The sequence below is a fragment of the Chiroxiphia lanceolata genome, chromosome 10 (assembly GCF_009829145.1).
Source record: "Chiroxiphia lanceolata isolate bChiLan1 chromosome 10, bChiLan1.pri, whole genome shotgun sequence".
In the NCBI taxonomy this organism is placed as follows: domain Eukaryota; kingdom Metazoa; phylum Chordata; class Aves; order Passeriformes; family Pipridae; genus Chiroxiphia; species Chiroxiphia lanceolata.
Window position 1 is genome coordinate 26,317,223 of NC_045646.1, and position 14,726 is coordinate 26,331,948.

Genomic DNA, 14,726 nt, shown 5'->3' on the forward strand with positions numbered 1-14,726 from the left:
GTTACTTTTAGATATTATATAAAAGATACATGGCAGGGCGCATTGCTGCCTAGTAAAGTTTTGATTGTTCCACAATAAAGGATTATCTTGGGATAAGATGGTTGCTTGTTCTGAATAGTCCAGTTCATTTGTTGGTCACACTAAGAGCAGTGTAAGTGGTCTTCTGTTTCAAGACATCAGTACTTCACTTTTAATTTAGGAAGCACAGAAACCAAAAGTAATTTCACCTTGATATTTTAAGCAGAGAAGTGTTCTGACCCTGGACCACGGCAGTGCTTGGATTTAAAAATATAATTTAATTCCTGAAATTGTAAAGAAAATAATTTAGGATTCTTTTCTACTGCAGCGGGTAGTGCAGTTGTTTGTACTCAGAGGTAAGTGTATATGAATTAAGCTGTTGACATATTAGTTCAGATTTTGACACAAGTTTTCAGAATGTTTTTAGAAATGTTTCATTTTCACCCTTCAGTGACCAAAGGGAATCTCAGAATGAAAGGAGCAGGTGAGTTTTTAGCACGTTATTTCCGAGTCAAGACTGTATCCTGTCTAATCTCAAATGCAATGTGTATTCCATAAATTGATCAGAAAAATGATAGTGTGACGGATCTTTCTGTGAACACCTGGCACTGATTAAATTTCACCTGAACTGAAGCTCTCTCCTCTCCTACTTCTTTCACATTTTTTTCTTTGCTTTGCCTTAAAAAATGAAATCTTAAATTTTACAGTGTCTATGCTGACCACTAAGCTTAAAAACGTAAGCACAATAAACCTAGTAGGATTTAGATGTCTTTTTATTGTCCCCCATGTTGATTTCTGAGCAGCCTGTGTTTCATCGTGCAGTGAACATTAAATCAGCATTTCTGACACTCCGCTTGGTGTCTGATGCTGCCATGTGTCCCTGAAGGAACAGCCTCATTCAGGCAGTTTCCTTTCCCTTTTAGTGCTTGCTTTGCTTAGAGCTTGGCATTTCCAGCTTTTCTCATTGAAACCAAGGTAAAACAGTTTGAGAGGTGGCAAGTGTGTTTGGGCTGTCGTCTCTAGCTTTGGTGCTGTGCTTTCTCCAAGCCAGGTTTTGAAAGTTGATGCCTGTAAATAGAGGCTGCGTTCTAGGCAGGAGCAAATTATGACATAAGATCTAAGAAGCAACTCTGCTCTTTAGCTACTTTTCTTGATTCCTTAAGATGGTCATCTTGTTTTTGGAATATTTCCTTGTCCATGTTTTGTACATACTTTTTGGTTTTTCATTTGCTTTCCTTAAGTTGTAAGAAACTTGAGCCCTGTGTTTGGTCCCAGCAAGAGGAGTATATTCTGTCATACGAACTCATGTTGAACAGTTGCTCTTCAGTATGGGTGGTGTTCTCTTTTTAGACGTGTCCAAAACCTCAGTGAACATGGGTTTGAAGGTGCTCATGGTGAGTAGTTCTAGTTTTGAAATGTCATCTCACTTGATCAAAACATGGAACCTTTACAGAACTGGATAGAGGGCAAATAATGCTCATGGGACCAGCCGGAGTTTCCATCCTGGTAGGATACAGCTCTCCGTTCAAGGTAGGTATAGCTAACACACCTTTTTGTGAAGCTTTCCAGAAACTCTGTTCCATGTTAAAAAGCAGCATAAATAGTATGCTGGCAGTACTATGAAAGGAACATTCTTCCGGGTTGGGATGGGATGGTATTGAAGGTATGTATGTTGTAGCTGTCTGGAGTATGAAGTTCTCATCCACAGTGAGACGAAGTGAGGGGGTGTGTTTAGCTTCATCTCTCTAAAGAGAACTGTCAGTGTGTGAAACTTTCATCAGGAACTGTCATTTGTTTGGGTCCGTTCTGGGACGGTATTATATGAGAACAAAATGCCCTTCAGCTTCACATTGTTTCTGTGTTATCTTTTGTCAAGACTTTTGGTCTAATTAGTCTGTGGGCAATCAGCCTGTTGTCAGGAAATAATCACAAGATGTCAAAATCTCTAATAAAAATTTATGTAAAGGGCATTTGACTGCCTTGGCCAATTAATTTATTGAGCTTTGATTCCTGTATCTTCTGTGGAGATTGACACCTCTTGTAATAGGTGTTTCTGAGGAAACAAGCCTCTTCAGCAGCAATCTGCACCCATTTAGACTGATGTGTGTTACTTTATAAGCTGCTGGGTCCAGCTCGGTATTTCAATATCCAGATAAAGGTTCCAATCTGAATAGATTTATGAACTGTCCCAGTGACCAGTGGGACATCTGGCAATCTGTAAAGCTGAGCTTCCGCCTGAGACTTGGCAGGCCCAAGTGCTGAAAGGCCTTAGAAGGGGTGTAGCCAGTGATACAGCACAGATGAAAAGGAATAGCTTCAAAACACTTAAATGTCAGCCTGTTCCTTTCAATGCTCTCACCAGGCTAAGGCTCTGTTTGCAGGGAACTGCAAACTGTCCCAGTATAGTCCTTGGAAATAAGAACGTGTGATCTGATTTGAGCTGAAAATAATCCAGTCATTGTGAGGGAGAGGAAGTTGCCATGCTAAAGGAAAACGGTTGTCACCTGTGCATAATATTTCTGCAGTGCCTCTTGTGATTTGGCTTTCAGGTTATAGAGACAACTGCTACTGCTCCTAATGTGAGCAGGAACAGGCAAGCTCAGACCTAATATGGCAGTAGTGGGTTTTCCTTGGTGGTTTTCTGCTTCGTTTACTTCCAGGGAATTAAAAGTTTTCCTTTTAATATTTTATTTCAATAATTGGAGTGGAAGGTATTTTTCTTGATAAAGAAGAAATTGATTTAGATGAATAAATGGAGTCCTTCCTGCTTCCCCAGGGTGTTGGGAAGCTGGCAGGCATCTTCCTGCTCTCAATGTGCAGTTGTTCAGCACATGAGAACATGCTGGGCAGATGACAGTGCAGCCCTGTTCTCTGAAGTCCCTGTTAGTGATGGGGCTGGAATGCCAGTGTCACATCAAAGATATTTTCGAAAAGCACTGGCACAATGCAACTCAGTCCTTGGCAGCAGGGGGGACTTTGAGCACAAGCATTGGCTTCTATGCTTTTACTTTCAGGTTTATTTATTTTTTTTTTAGTTTACCTTTTATATTTGCTCCAGTTCTTCTTTGCTAAGAGCAGGATGACAATCATGACCCAAATAATAACCTTTTTCTTGAGCTACTACAGGGAGTTCAGACCAGAGGGAGAGAGGAGCCGTGTCTCTTAAAGGTTTTAAAATTCACAAACAGGACATTTTTGGTGAATGCTGCTTTCTTACTTATGAAAAAAGTCTTACATAATCTTTGTTCATACCCCCTGACCTTCCCTGCCTAACTCTGGAGGGGATTTAGAGAGGGGCTTCAAGTGGGATCTCCTCCCTGCCTCCTTTCCTGATGCCGCTCCATAAACCTGTCCTGCTTTATGGGAGAGGTCCCACAGATTGCCTTGAGGGTGGGAATCCACGCAGGAAGAAATGGATGTTGATATTTAATGCTTCCATTTCATTGGGAATAAACCTTTCCTTCCCCTTGGACTGGAGAGTAACAAACTGCACCTGCATGAAAGGCCACTCTTCTCAAAGAGCAGTGGTGTTATGCTGGGCTGGTCTCCTGGGATGCGTCTAACGACGAGTTGAGGGTGGGTTTGATGAAGAAACTCAGGGACATGGGACTGTAAATCATCAGGTACTTACACCTAGTACAAATATCAGAGAAATGTGGCAGCCTGGGGATGCTTCCCTCCAGAGTATTTCAAAGGGTAGGCTTTAAATCTGATGGCATTTCCTGCATGGAAGTATAATGGCTGATTAGCTAAATGTAGGACTTTATCCTAATCCCTCTGCCTGCTTCCATGACAAAAAGGTTCTAGTGAGTTTATGCTTCACAAATACAAGTCTTGCAAGCAATTTATCTTTTTCTTGTAGCTCTTCATGGTTTAGTGCAGCTGCTATTTGTATTCCAATTAATTACTGGCACAAGTGATTACACAGAGTTGAGGCGCAATTAGGACCAGCCTATAATTGTGTTTGAAAGGGCTATGGATGCTTTTACAGATGGTTTCCCTGCTAGATGAGATTGGCCAGTCTCTCCAGCTGCCTCCAGCTTTCCATGTTATTTCTCCCTAAGTGTTAGTGCAGTGACTTAAATCTTTCATTGGGGAGTGTTCTTGCTTTCTGCCTCTAAGAGTACATTAGCTTCTAAAGGGAAAAACATCCATTTAAACCTGCCACAGTTAGAGAGGCAGTAAATAGTAAGACATAACTTTGTACTAGGCATCTACTGTCAGGATTGATTAAGAAAACACAAACTAAAACATTTAAATTTGTTGGAGAGCAGGTGATTCTGTGCCCTCTCAGCATGTCAGTGTCATTCTTGGCTCTTTTGTTACAAGATAATTGTGTGTTTAAACAATTGTGTGATCCTTGGGAGCCAAGCCCAGGCCTTGGAGATGTGCCAGTGTTGGCCAGGTTTTCCCCTCCCACGGGTTTATGAAACATGGAGGGAGAGGAAAACCACACCAACTCTGTAATGGAAAAAGGCTGGATTCATTAGGAACTCCTCTGAGCTCATCCCCCAGGACCTCATTACCCTCCCAAACCCTATTTGCAGCTCTCCCCTAAAAGCAGCAAAAGCCAGTGTGGTGGCCTGCAGCTCCCTGCCCACAGTCAGCCTGGCTGTGTGCCCCTGACATAGCAGAGCTGGGGAAGTGGAGGTTTGATAGCCATCCCACATGCAGGAATGTGGCGGCTCCTGGCCTTAAAGGGCTGCCCAGGGTCCTGCAGCCTGGTGGGATAATTGCTGGCCACATTCAGGTGCTGCTCCTGAAGCTTGCCAGCATGTTTTGACTGGTTGAGACCCCCAAGCAGAGCCCTGCAGGGGTTGAGCAGCCTCAGGAGGCAGGAACAGTGGTGCTAAGGGCAGCTTTGGGCCTTGACCCTGGCTGCAGAGGGGCAGACGTGTTTGCTGAGAAGGAGGTCCTTCTCTCCATGCCCTGCCCTGTGACTGTGCTTGCTTGGCTGATGGGCTGAACCTCTGCTGGGAGCATTTCCCTTAGAGGGGAGCTGGGAGGGAGCTGATTGCTGCTCCTGGGATGCAAAGTAGTTTTCTGGGTGGGTGGAGACTTAAACTGAGATTTGGTGCTTGCTAGGAAGGCGTGTGTCTCATCTGAGCAAGAATCTTACAGAGGTTTGAGGTAAAAGACTTCATAAACCAGTTCCAAACCCAAAAGGGAGGGCTTTGACCCCTGTTTCCATGTAGCTGGGGCCTGTCTCATTCACAGCCTGCTGCCTGGGCTGCTCCAGCTGTGTTTTGAGGTGCCTGGGTGGGATATGCATGAGCAACGAAGGAGCATCCCTGTTGGAGCTGGGAGGAAGGTGGCTTTGGCACTCCCACCCTGGAGTGAGTGTCATGGTGAAGCTGCAGTTCAGCATGTGCGTTTGTGAGAAGGGGAGCAGTCAGTACACGGAACAGTGATGCCTTAATGGCTTTCTTTAAAACTTCTCCCAAGGTCTCAGCCCCTGAGTTCTGGCATACAGGATAAAGCTGTAAGCATGTTTGCTCCCACTGCATGGCAGCAAAGAAAGGAGTAATTTGTTTTGGCTCCTCCTCAGAAGTAGTCTTGCCTCTTAGTGTTTATCTCAAATGTCTCAGCACTCTGGCTGTTGCAATTTTTCCTGCTTTCTGAAGATCCATCTGAAAATGTTTGACAATAGTGTAAAAGCTCTGACATGCTCCTTTCAATGGCCTCTTATGCCATTTGATCCAGCAAATGCCGCATTTTTAAATCTTTTGTTTATGGATTAGTATTTTTGTGTTTGTTTTTTTTTTTTCCCTTTGCCTTGTTCCCTTCCCATTAATTCCCACAATAGGAGCAGGGTTTTTCCCAGCTCTCTGAATTCAGCATGACCACACTGCGCAACAGTTTCACCCTTGCTAAATCTAATGTGCTTGAAGCTTCTGGGGTCAGCTGAGGCCCTTGTTCTGGATGGCCACTCAGGGTGGATTCAGGCACATTGGGTTTGGGGAAACAGTCTGTAAACCAGAGCTCATCTTATCCAAAAAGGAGACAATACAGTGTAAGGTGGTGTGGTGGGGGGAAACAGTTTTCCCCCTGCAGTTATAAAATGGTAAAACCCCAGGGGGTGGTGACCCTTGAAGTTTTGAGGTTTTACCCAATGAGCACTTCTGCAAAATATAAACATATCACAACCAGAATGGAAGAGAAGTAGTTGTAGTTTTGTGGTAGAAGAGGTAGCCATGTTGTGAGAGCCACGAGGAGTGAGAACAGGAGCCCTCCCTGGGGGGGCTCTGCCCCCCCAGCCCCGGCTGGGGGCTGCAGAGACTTGGAACAGTGTTAGACTAGGCTAAGTGTCTGTAGCTGAGCTGGGAGATGTTTCTCTACTGTGAGCCGCAGCAAAAGATACTGAAAAGCATTGGCAGAACAGTAGTGGACGGAGCGATGGCTGAAAGCCAAGAGATAAGAACTGAAGAAGCAGCAAACCAAGCATACAGCCAAGAGAGACACAGAGTTGTCTGAAGAGAGAGAGCCGAGAGAGAGAGAGCAGCAGCAGAGAGAGCAAACCTAAGCTCTACAGACAGAGTTTTTGGGGTAAGAACTGAACCAAAAGACCCCATACCCCTCTGAGACCTCCGAGAAAGGAGGAAGATGATGGACTCTTACTTGAAAGAGTCTTAAAGTGCTACAGCACTTGCAGAAAGGAGCTGAAGAGCTCCGAGAAGAATGCAGAGGGTGACCTTGGCCCCCCCGCTGCTTGAGACAGAGCACAGAGCTCTGTAGGGGAACTTGAATCCCCTGAAGATAAGGACCGTCATGAAGACCCCTGAGCTTCGTGATATGACATAGTGAAGTGACCCTTGTCCTGGTGAACACAGCCTACGGAAGAAAAGACCCTCGCTTGAAGACGACGGACCGAGGGGCTTGGATACCCCTCATGAGTACTGGCAGAGATCCAGCTACTGCTGCATGAGAAGAGAACCTGCTGCCTTAGAGACGTTGCTGCTCTGAAGAAGGATCTTTCCTTCTTCCCTTCTGGACTTTTATTGAAGGGGAGAAAAGATTTGATCCATTGTAAATATTTATGTCATGGTAGAGATAATTAAGATTGTATATAATGTATTGTAGTATTTATTTGTACAGTCATTGTAATATATTCCCTTTCCCCCATTTTGAGTCTCGTGTGGTTGTCTGGAAAATCATCTCACATTGGGTTGAGATGTGAGAGGGGGCTTGGACTAGGGAATTGGATTTTGGGGCTCTCAAACCATGACAGGTGGTGAGATGCTGAAGCCTTGATGAAATTTAGAGTGTGGAGCGTTTCTTGGGAAAGAAAAAGGGGGGTGTCCCTGTGTGTGCCAGCCCAGGGTGCCCTCACCTTGCTGGAAAAAAAAAAATATTTTCCTGGGCTACCTGGTGAGGCCAGGAGTGTATCCCTTTCTTCAAGTCCTTCCCAATGACACACACAAAAATGTGGGAACATTGTCATTTAGAAAATTTTTTATTTTTTATTTGCAGTGTGGTAATTCACTGGAGTGTGGAAAATGCTGCTGTGGGAAATAATTTCAGTTGAAGCTCTTAATGCTGTTTTGTGCTTGTAATAATGCATTACCTCTGACTGGTGTTAGCTTGTTCTGAAGCTTAGTAGTAGGAGTCTGCTTTGAATGTGTCTGAGAAACCATCAAATCCTCTTTTAGCTAAAAGTCAGGCAAGCTCCCAGGAGAGCAGTTTGATGGGATTGCTACTGATTCCAGCATTAATAGTCCTCTGCTGTTAAGGTAAGCTTGCCCAGAGCTGGGGCAGGTCCTGGGGTTTCATCCCAGGAGCCCACTCCACATGGGAGGCTTCAGCACCACCTGAAGCTCTGTGCAGAGCAAACCATTGGTTATGGCACACTTAGAGCATGGAAAAGTAGAAACACAGTTATTGATCTCAACTTCTGAGTGCACTCGGGAGCTATTCAGAAGGTAGGTGGGACAGGATCTGTGTGGCCAACATATCTGTGATCGCCTTGGGACCCCAAAGCCATGTGGTCAATGGGCCGCTTTTGTGTGGCCTCACTGTGTTCATAAGGCTTTTCAGATAAATCACAAGATTCCTGCCCTAAACCAGCCTGCTATCTGCATTAGAGATAATGACAGGGGTAAACATAAAAGGAAAATCAAAGGATTAAAATCAATGGAAGTTAATAATCTGTATATATTCAAAGGTCTAGGCTAAAGAAGGGAGACAACAAACCATGGGTGGAAGTCAAAGGGCCTAGTAATACAGGGAGTTACAATGGAAAAAATGGAACCATATGTTCCAGATGAAAACAAGAGCACTCTGATTTTGTGAATAGTTTTCTCCCTCTTCTACTCAAATTTTAAAATGCTGGCTAAAATATTCCCCATTGCTTTAGATAGATTTAAGTGGTTAAAAAAAGGGAAATTTAAAATGTCATATTTAATCAATTTTTCTCTTTTCACTTTAAATTTAAAAAAAGATTAAGGCATATTGAGAGTTGAGAGTTACTTTTTCATTATATGGCAGGAGAGGCGTCTGACTTCGGGCTGAGCTTTCCACAAGGAGAACAAGAGCAGAGGTAGGAGTGAGCCCTTGGTCCCATGGAAGTACTCATAGGAGATAGAGTCCACCCTTGGCAATTGTTGCTCCTGCAAAAGACAATTTTATGGTATAGATACATTATAGCTATAGTGCCAGTGCCCCAGGACTCCATCCGGGATTAAGCTGCTTCACCCTTTTTTGTGCAGCACCCCCTACATTAATAGTCATCCATGTCGGGGTACAGGAGGAAGCCCATGAAAGTAGAATCGTTGACGTTGTCAGCGTAGACACCGTTGTTGTTCCCGTTCCCATACACCTGAAGCCAGACCTCATCCCCGGAGCTGAGGTGCAGCAAGACAGAGCCACTTGCTTGGTCAACGTTGTTGTTCTGGAACTGGTCATAGGTGAAGATCACGGCCTTACCCTTCTTGTAGAGGCTGACCTTGACATCTGCCAGGTAGACCGTGAGGTGGTAGGCGAAGTAGTAGGTGCCGGGGACATTGCACAGGAACTTGCCAGTGCTGACGTCATAGTGGCCCTGCTCGTTGTAGAAGATCTTGCTGAAGCGGATGGGGATGTTGGGGGCAGGGGGGCGCTCTGTCAGCCCTACGCTGAAGGCAGAGCGGTGGACAAAAGCACCTTCACCCTTCTCCCCCTTCAGTCCCGTGAATCCAGGAGCTCCAGGAGGTCCCGTCATCCCTGGGGGTCCTGTCATGCCTGGCGCACCTATGGGACCTGCTGCACCTGGGGGACAGAGTGGGGATTGGGAGTTGTGTTTGCAGTGTTGGCAACTGCTACCCACCGTCCCAAAATGCAGAGGGGGCTGTGGCATGAGGATCTGCTCTGCAGCACAGAGCTGAGGAAAGGCTCAATAACCTCAACAGCCCCCAGGAGCGGAGTCAGTGAGTGGAAAGCCTGCTCACTACCCGTCCCCCTCCTCTCCCCCTGCTATATGCAGAGCTGCTGAGAGCAGCGTCTGAAAAAACATCACTAATTGGGGAAACAGCTACCACACCAAACTCTTTGACTTGGGTTATGGATTCTCCATCCCAGGAGATACTCAAAAGTCATCTGGACAACAGTCAGGCATTGACCCACCAGACACAAAACCTGTTGGGACTGGGGCTGCCCATGGACTCCAGCACCAATGTACTACCTGTTTCTCACCAACCTGCATCTCCTTTTTCTCCCTTTAGTCCATCTTTTCCATCTTTCCCATCCCGACCAGGGAGCCCGTTGTGGCCAGGGTAGCCAGGTGCTCCTCCCATCCACTTGGCACATGGCATTTTGGGGTCAGGCTGGTCATCCTGGGCAACCACCTCTGTGCAATGGGGGGCCATCAGCAGCAATGAGCACAGCAGGATGCCTGTTGGGCCCCTCATTGTTGGTTCCTGATGCAGAGAGTCATTTTGTTAACTTTAAAGATTAATAGGGGGGAAAAAAGTGAACAAAACCTCCCTCCTGAATAACACAGAGGCCCAGAAGACTAAAGTTTGAGTCAGCACATCTGAAGAAAAGCAGTTCTGTTTGCCCGAAGGGCCCCTCTGCATCCAGCGTGGTGCTGATGTGAGCTCTATAAGCCAAGCTGGGATGGGCCACACTGTGGAGAGAAGTGTAGAGAGGAGCAAACAGCAGTTACTCCTCCAGCACTCACAGGCTCTTTGCACAGGCACAGATGTTTCAGGACCGAGCACGGCAGATGCCAGAGTATCTCTGGCTAATCTCTGCTCAATTAGCCACAATACACCCTGACTCCTGCTATAAGCTGGGGTAAGGTTGGCCTCGGTGAGCAAGCGGCTGATGGAAGGTCTGGCAGAGCCTGTCTCAAACCCTCTAAAGCCTTGAATCCAGGCAGGTGGTTTGTCACTGCATGTACAGCCTGCTGACCTGGCTCTACCTAATGTGAACAGAAACCATAGCCAGGCTTTCCAGCTCCTTTGCACCACCATATGAAATTGTGATTCTGGTTTGTTTTCCACCCGAATTACGTATTTTGATTAGTGCAAGACAATGTGTGTAGTATTTAGACACTGTAGTGTTGTATTTCTCTTTGATCTAGTTGCTTTGCTGTTCAGAGCAATTAGTGTGGCTGCCCAAAACCAGGTCGATGGTGACACCCTACAGCCAGCCCGGCTCCCAGAAATCAGCGGGACCTTGGTGGGCTTTGAGTCAGGCCAGTTCAGTTAGGACACAGATATTTTAAAATGATCACTGTTGCGTGAAACTGCTCCCCAGTTCCTTTTGGAACAATAAAGGTATCCTGTTAGGAGCATTGTAAGTGGCATAATAGGCAATGAAAAGTGAAGAATACCATGGCTATTAGAGTTCCTTAGCTCTGTAATTTCCAAGAAAAATAATATCTTGGAGCAATTCCTTTGCAGGGTTGATTTTTCCTAGGCAAGCTATTTAAATGTCATATTTTAAATAATGTCTTATTAGCTCTCGTGTAATTGCTTCAAAGAAAGCTTAAGAAATGTGCTGGTTTTAGCTGGGGTAGAGTTAATTTTCTTTGTAGTAGCTAGTATGGGCTGTGTTTTGGATTTGTGCTGAACACAGGGTTGATAACAGGGATGTTTTTGTTATTGCTGAGCAGCACTTGCACAGTGTCAAGGCTTTTTCTGCTCCTCACCCCACCCCACCAGCAAGAAGTCTGGGGGTGCACAAAGAGTTGGCAGGGGACACAGCTGGGACAGCTGACCCCAACTGACCTGAGGGATATTCCATACCATACCATACCTTATGGCATCTTCATATGCTCAGCTGTAAACCATGGATGAGGTTGGCCTGGGGCTGCTGCTCAGGGACTGTCCAGGCATCAGTTGGTCGGTGGTGAGCAACTGTTTTCATTTGCAACGCTTGTCTTTCTTGGGTTTTATTTCTCTCCCTCTGCTATTTTCTCTTTCATTACAACTTATTATTGTTATTGTTACTATTTTATTTCAATTATTACACTGTTCTTATCTCAACCCATGAGTGTTCTGACTTTTCCCATTGCAATTCTCTTTCCCCCATCCTGCTCTGGACAGGGTGTGAACAGCTGTGTGGAGCTCAGTTGCCAGCTGGAGTTAAAATACTACAGTAACAAAGAGGTTGGGGACCCCTGGTGGTCTAGTGGTTAGGATGCGGCACTCTCACGCTGTGGCCCGGGTTCGATTCCCGATCAGGGAAACTCCCCCGGGCAGATGGAGCTCGTCAGCTCTGTAAGGCCATCCATCTAAGAGAAGGTCCCTCTAAACAAACCTACATCCTGAGGACCTCACTGCCACTGTCCAAGCTCCCTCAGCCCTGGCAGATGAACCTTAGGATTAAAGGGTGGGCTCAGCTCAGCACACACTGTGTCTTATCTAAAAAAAATCCACTGCGCAGGCTCAAAGGGTAAAGACCTTTCCCAAATCTTCGTTCATAAAGACCGACCATACATACAACAGAGGTTGCTGTGATTTCAGTTTTTTGCAGGATTTTGAGGGGGCTTTGAAGAACACTTCAAAACTGTGTTTAATTACTTTGGTGGGCAATGCCTAAAATCAGGGTACCCCCAAACCCCTGCCCTCCCAGCCAGGCTCCAGCAATCCAGCAGCCACACAACACCCTGTGATGGGGCTGGTGCCCTAGCTCAGGGGCAGTTTTGGGGCTGAGCGTGCTGTGGAGTCCAGCAACCACAGCCTGAGCCTTAGGCAGTGTTCCTGTGTCCCTGCACTTTGGGAACCAAAATGCCCCTTCACAGCAAAGGATGTACTGATTGTCCATGAACCAGGGTGGACCAGGGAAACAGATGTCTATAAATCCTGAAAGTGGCTTGGGTTGGCAAACAAGGGTGTGTATATTGGGCACACTGTGACACAGCCCCTTTGCCATGCCCCAGTGGTTGGCACTAAGCAGAGGGACCCTTGTCCCCCCTTCCCAGGTCCTCGCTGGCTCATGTACCCTTCCAAAATCAGCACAGGCTGTCTGGGGACATCTAACTGCATTAAAACATGGTAGCGATCCAGAAAAATCTGCCTCAAAATTGTGTTTCTTGGGCGATGGGGTTAGTTCTGCTTTCTTGTAAGCTTCCTAGAACCCAAATATCATTACAATTTTAGCAGTGTGCCAGGTCTTCTGCTGGTGCCAAATAAACCTCTCATATAAAGTCGCAAGCAGTGCAGGTTTGAGGAGCCCAAAGCAGGGCTACAGGGAGCTTTTCTGGCAGCTGCCCAGCCAGCTTGCTCCAGATAGAAAGATAGAACTACTTCTTTTGCTACAGTTTGACTCAAGCACAGGTGGTTTGCTTGTTTGAGAAGCCGAGTAATTCTTTGGCATAAGTATATCTTAAAAAGGGAAAGTCTTAAGCTGTGTCTGTGAGCTCTTAGTTCGGACCCTGGTTTAGGTGTGACATCCTTTTGCTCTGTCTCACCCATTTCTTTTTGGTTTTCCATCTGATGCTCAGCAGTGTAACATGAAATAATCTGCTGTATTTGAATGTCACTGGTACCTTTTGGACTAGGAATAGATGAACTCAGTACTCTTGGTGGCCTTCAGTTATTCCCTTGGCAGCTGCTATATCAAAAGCTCATATACATTATATGAAGCTTATTCATTTATCAGCAGAAACCAGAGCATCATCCATAAGAACAATGCCATTCCTAAGTGCTATATAATGATTCAGATCATGATTCAGAATTTAAATTTCAGATAACACTATATAAATATTGTATATTCAAAAAATCCACACCTTTCTGTGCAAAATAGAACCAAAAATCCATCTGTTTTCCCACTACAGCATTTTCCTCAAAGGGTATTAACCAGGGCTTTGACTGTCAAGCTTTTTTCTTTTTGTAATTACTCATAGCATAGATTTTGCTGATGTTCCAGTGGTGATTTGCTCCAGGCGGCTCAGACTTTAAATCTGGGTAGTGCAAGTTTCTGGCAAGGAATTGATACAACTTGGGGAGATTTGAGGCAAATCCAATCTTTACTGGAGTCTTTGAGGAAAGAGGTGAATTGAGAGGTGCCCATGCAGTATTTGCTGTTATAGCCATCTGGTTTTTCACTGTTGTTCCTGACTACTTTTTGATTTAGGAGTTTTGTCCTCTAAATAGTGTTTCCAAAAAGGGGAGTCTGAATCTAATGGAGATCAGCTATTCTTGGTTTAAAATATTCCCCGGCTATTCTGAGAATAACCCTAAGAAAGGAAACTTTTTGCGAACAGAAAGTCTGTCCGTTTTATTCAGCCCAAAAGAAGAGAAAATCCTGAACCTAGTAAGAGGAAAAAAAATAATCATTCTTACCAGCTGCCTTGAGTCCTAGTTGGCTTGCTGCAGTCTCTTTGGAGAATGAGGTCTGGCTATCACATCACTATCCCTAAGGGCACAGGGAGATGTCAGCTCAGACACTGCATTTTCCATTTGCCATTGCGCATGCTGACCTAAAACTTGGGTTTTCCCATTAATTTTTCCTGGACATCACTTAAGTTTTGGACCACTTGTATAATCCACTGGGATAGCTTGTGAAGATAGCCTTAGAGGGAAAAGATAGGTTTGGGAATTGGATAGGAACTGAAAGAGCAGTGGTTTGCTGGAAAGCCTGTGTGACAGGGAACGCCTGCTTGACCAGGGCTGGGCTTGTCCAGCTCAGCCTGTTGCTCTCTGCAGATTGGAAATGTTGTTAGCAGCTGATGGAGAAAGTGTGTCTCCAGCCTTGCAGTAATGCACTCACATGGGGTTTTTCAATGTGTTTGTAAGTGTATTATTGTTTGACAAGCTCTGGCTTCTCTTTTTAACTGCAAGAACCATTCCTGCCTGGAGGCTGCTGCCACACCAAAGAAGGGCAAAGCTGCCTGAGGGGAAAGGCAGCACTGGGGGAGGGTTTCTTCTTAAGGCAGCCAGATATGTGCCAGAGCTGTTGTAAATAACTGGAGTAATTTCAACCCCATGGATGGCTTTCCACCTATCTTGCTTTTTGGCTTTAGGTGAAAACAAGGTCCCTTTTTCCCTGTGTCTGTCTCCTTCCAAAATGGAGGTTGAACCTTGGTGAGCAGAGGCTTTCCTCTGCAGCTGCTCCAGGGCACTTCAAGGTTAGCTCGGTGGGACCTTAGCAAACCTGGGCTCCCAAAACCACACCAGGAAAAATTAGTGTGATGTGTGTTGTTGCAACTGGGCATTGGGAGTTAGTGTCCTTGTGAGAGGGGAAACTCATCCAAGTGAATATCAGCAGGGCAGTATTCTGAATTG

At 45.5% G+C, this 14,726-nt stretch overlaps 1 protein-coding gene across 1 annotated transcript; it reads right to left on the reverse strand.

Annotated features, from left to right (window-relative positions):
- Positions 1–7,458: 7,458 nt before the first annotated feature.
- On the reverse strand, positions 7,459–13,891 carry ADIPOQ (adiponectin, C1Q and collagen domain containing). Its single transcript, XM_032697760.1, has 3 exons — positions 13,785–13,891; positions 9,689–9,908; positions 7,459–9,261 (listed from the first exon to the last, which is right to left on the reverse strand). The coding sequence occupies exons 2-3, from the start codon at positions 9,897–9,899 to the stop codon at positions 8,735–8,737; spliced, it is 738 nt and encodes a 245-aa protein (XP_032553651.1). The 5' UTR covers positions 9,900–9,908; positions 13,785–13,891; the 3' UTR covers positions 7,459–8,734.
- Positions 13,892–14,726: the final 835 nt, after the last annotated feature.

Coding starts and splice junctions, on each gene's coding strand:
- ADIPOQ (XM_032697760.1), bottom strand. CDS start 9,899: ATGAGGGGCCCAACAGGCATCCTGCTGTGCTCATTGCTGCTGATGGCC. Junction 9,262..9,688: donor GGGAGAAAAAGGAGATGCAG/GTTGGTGAGAAA, acceptor TCTGTCCCCCAG/GTGCAGCAGGTCCCATAGGT.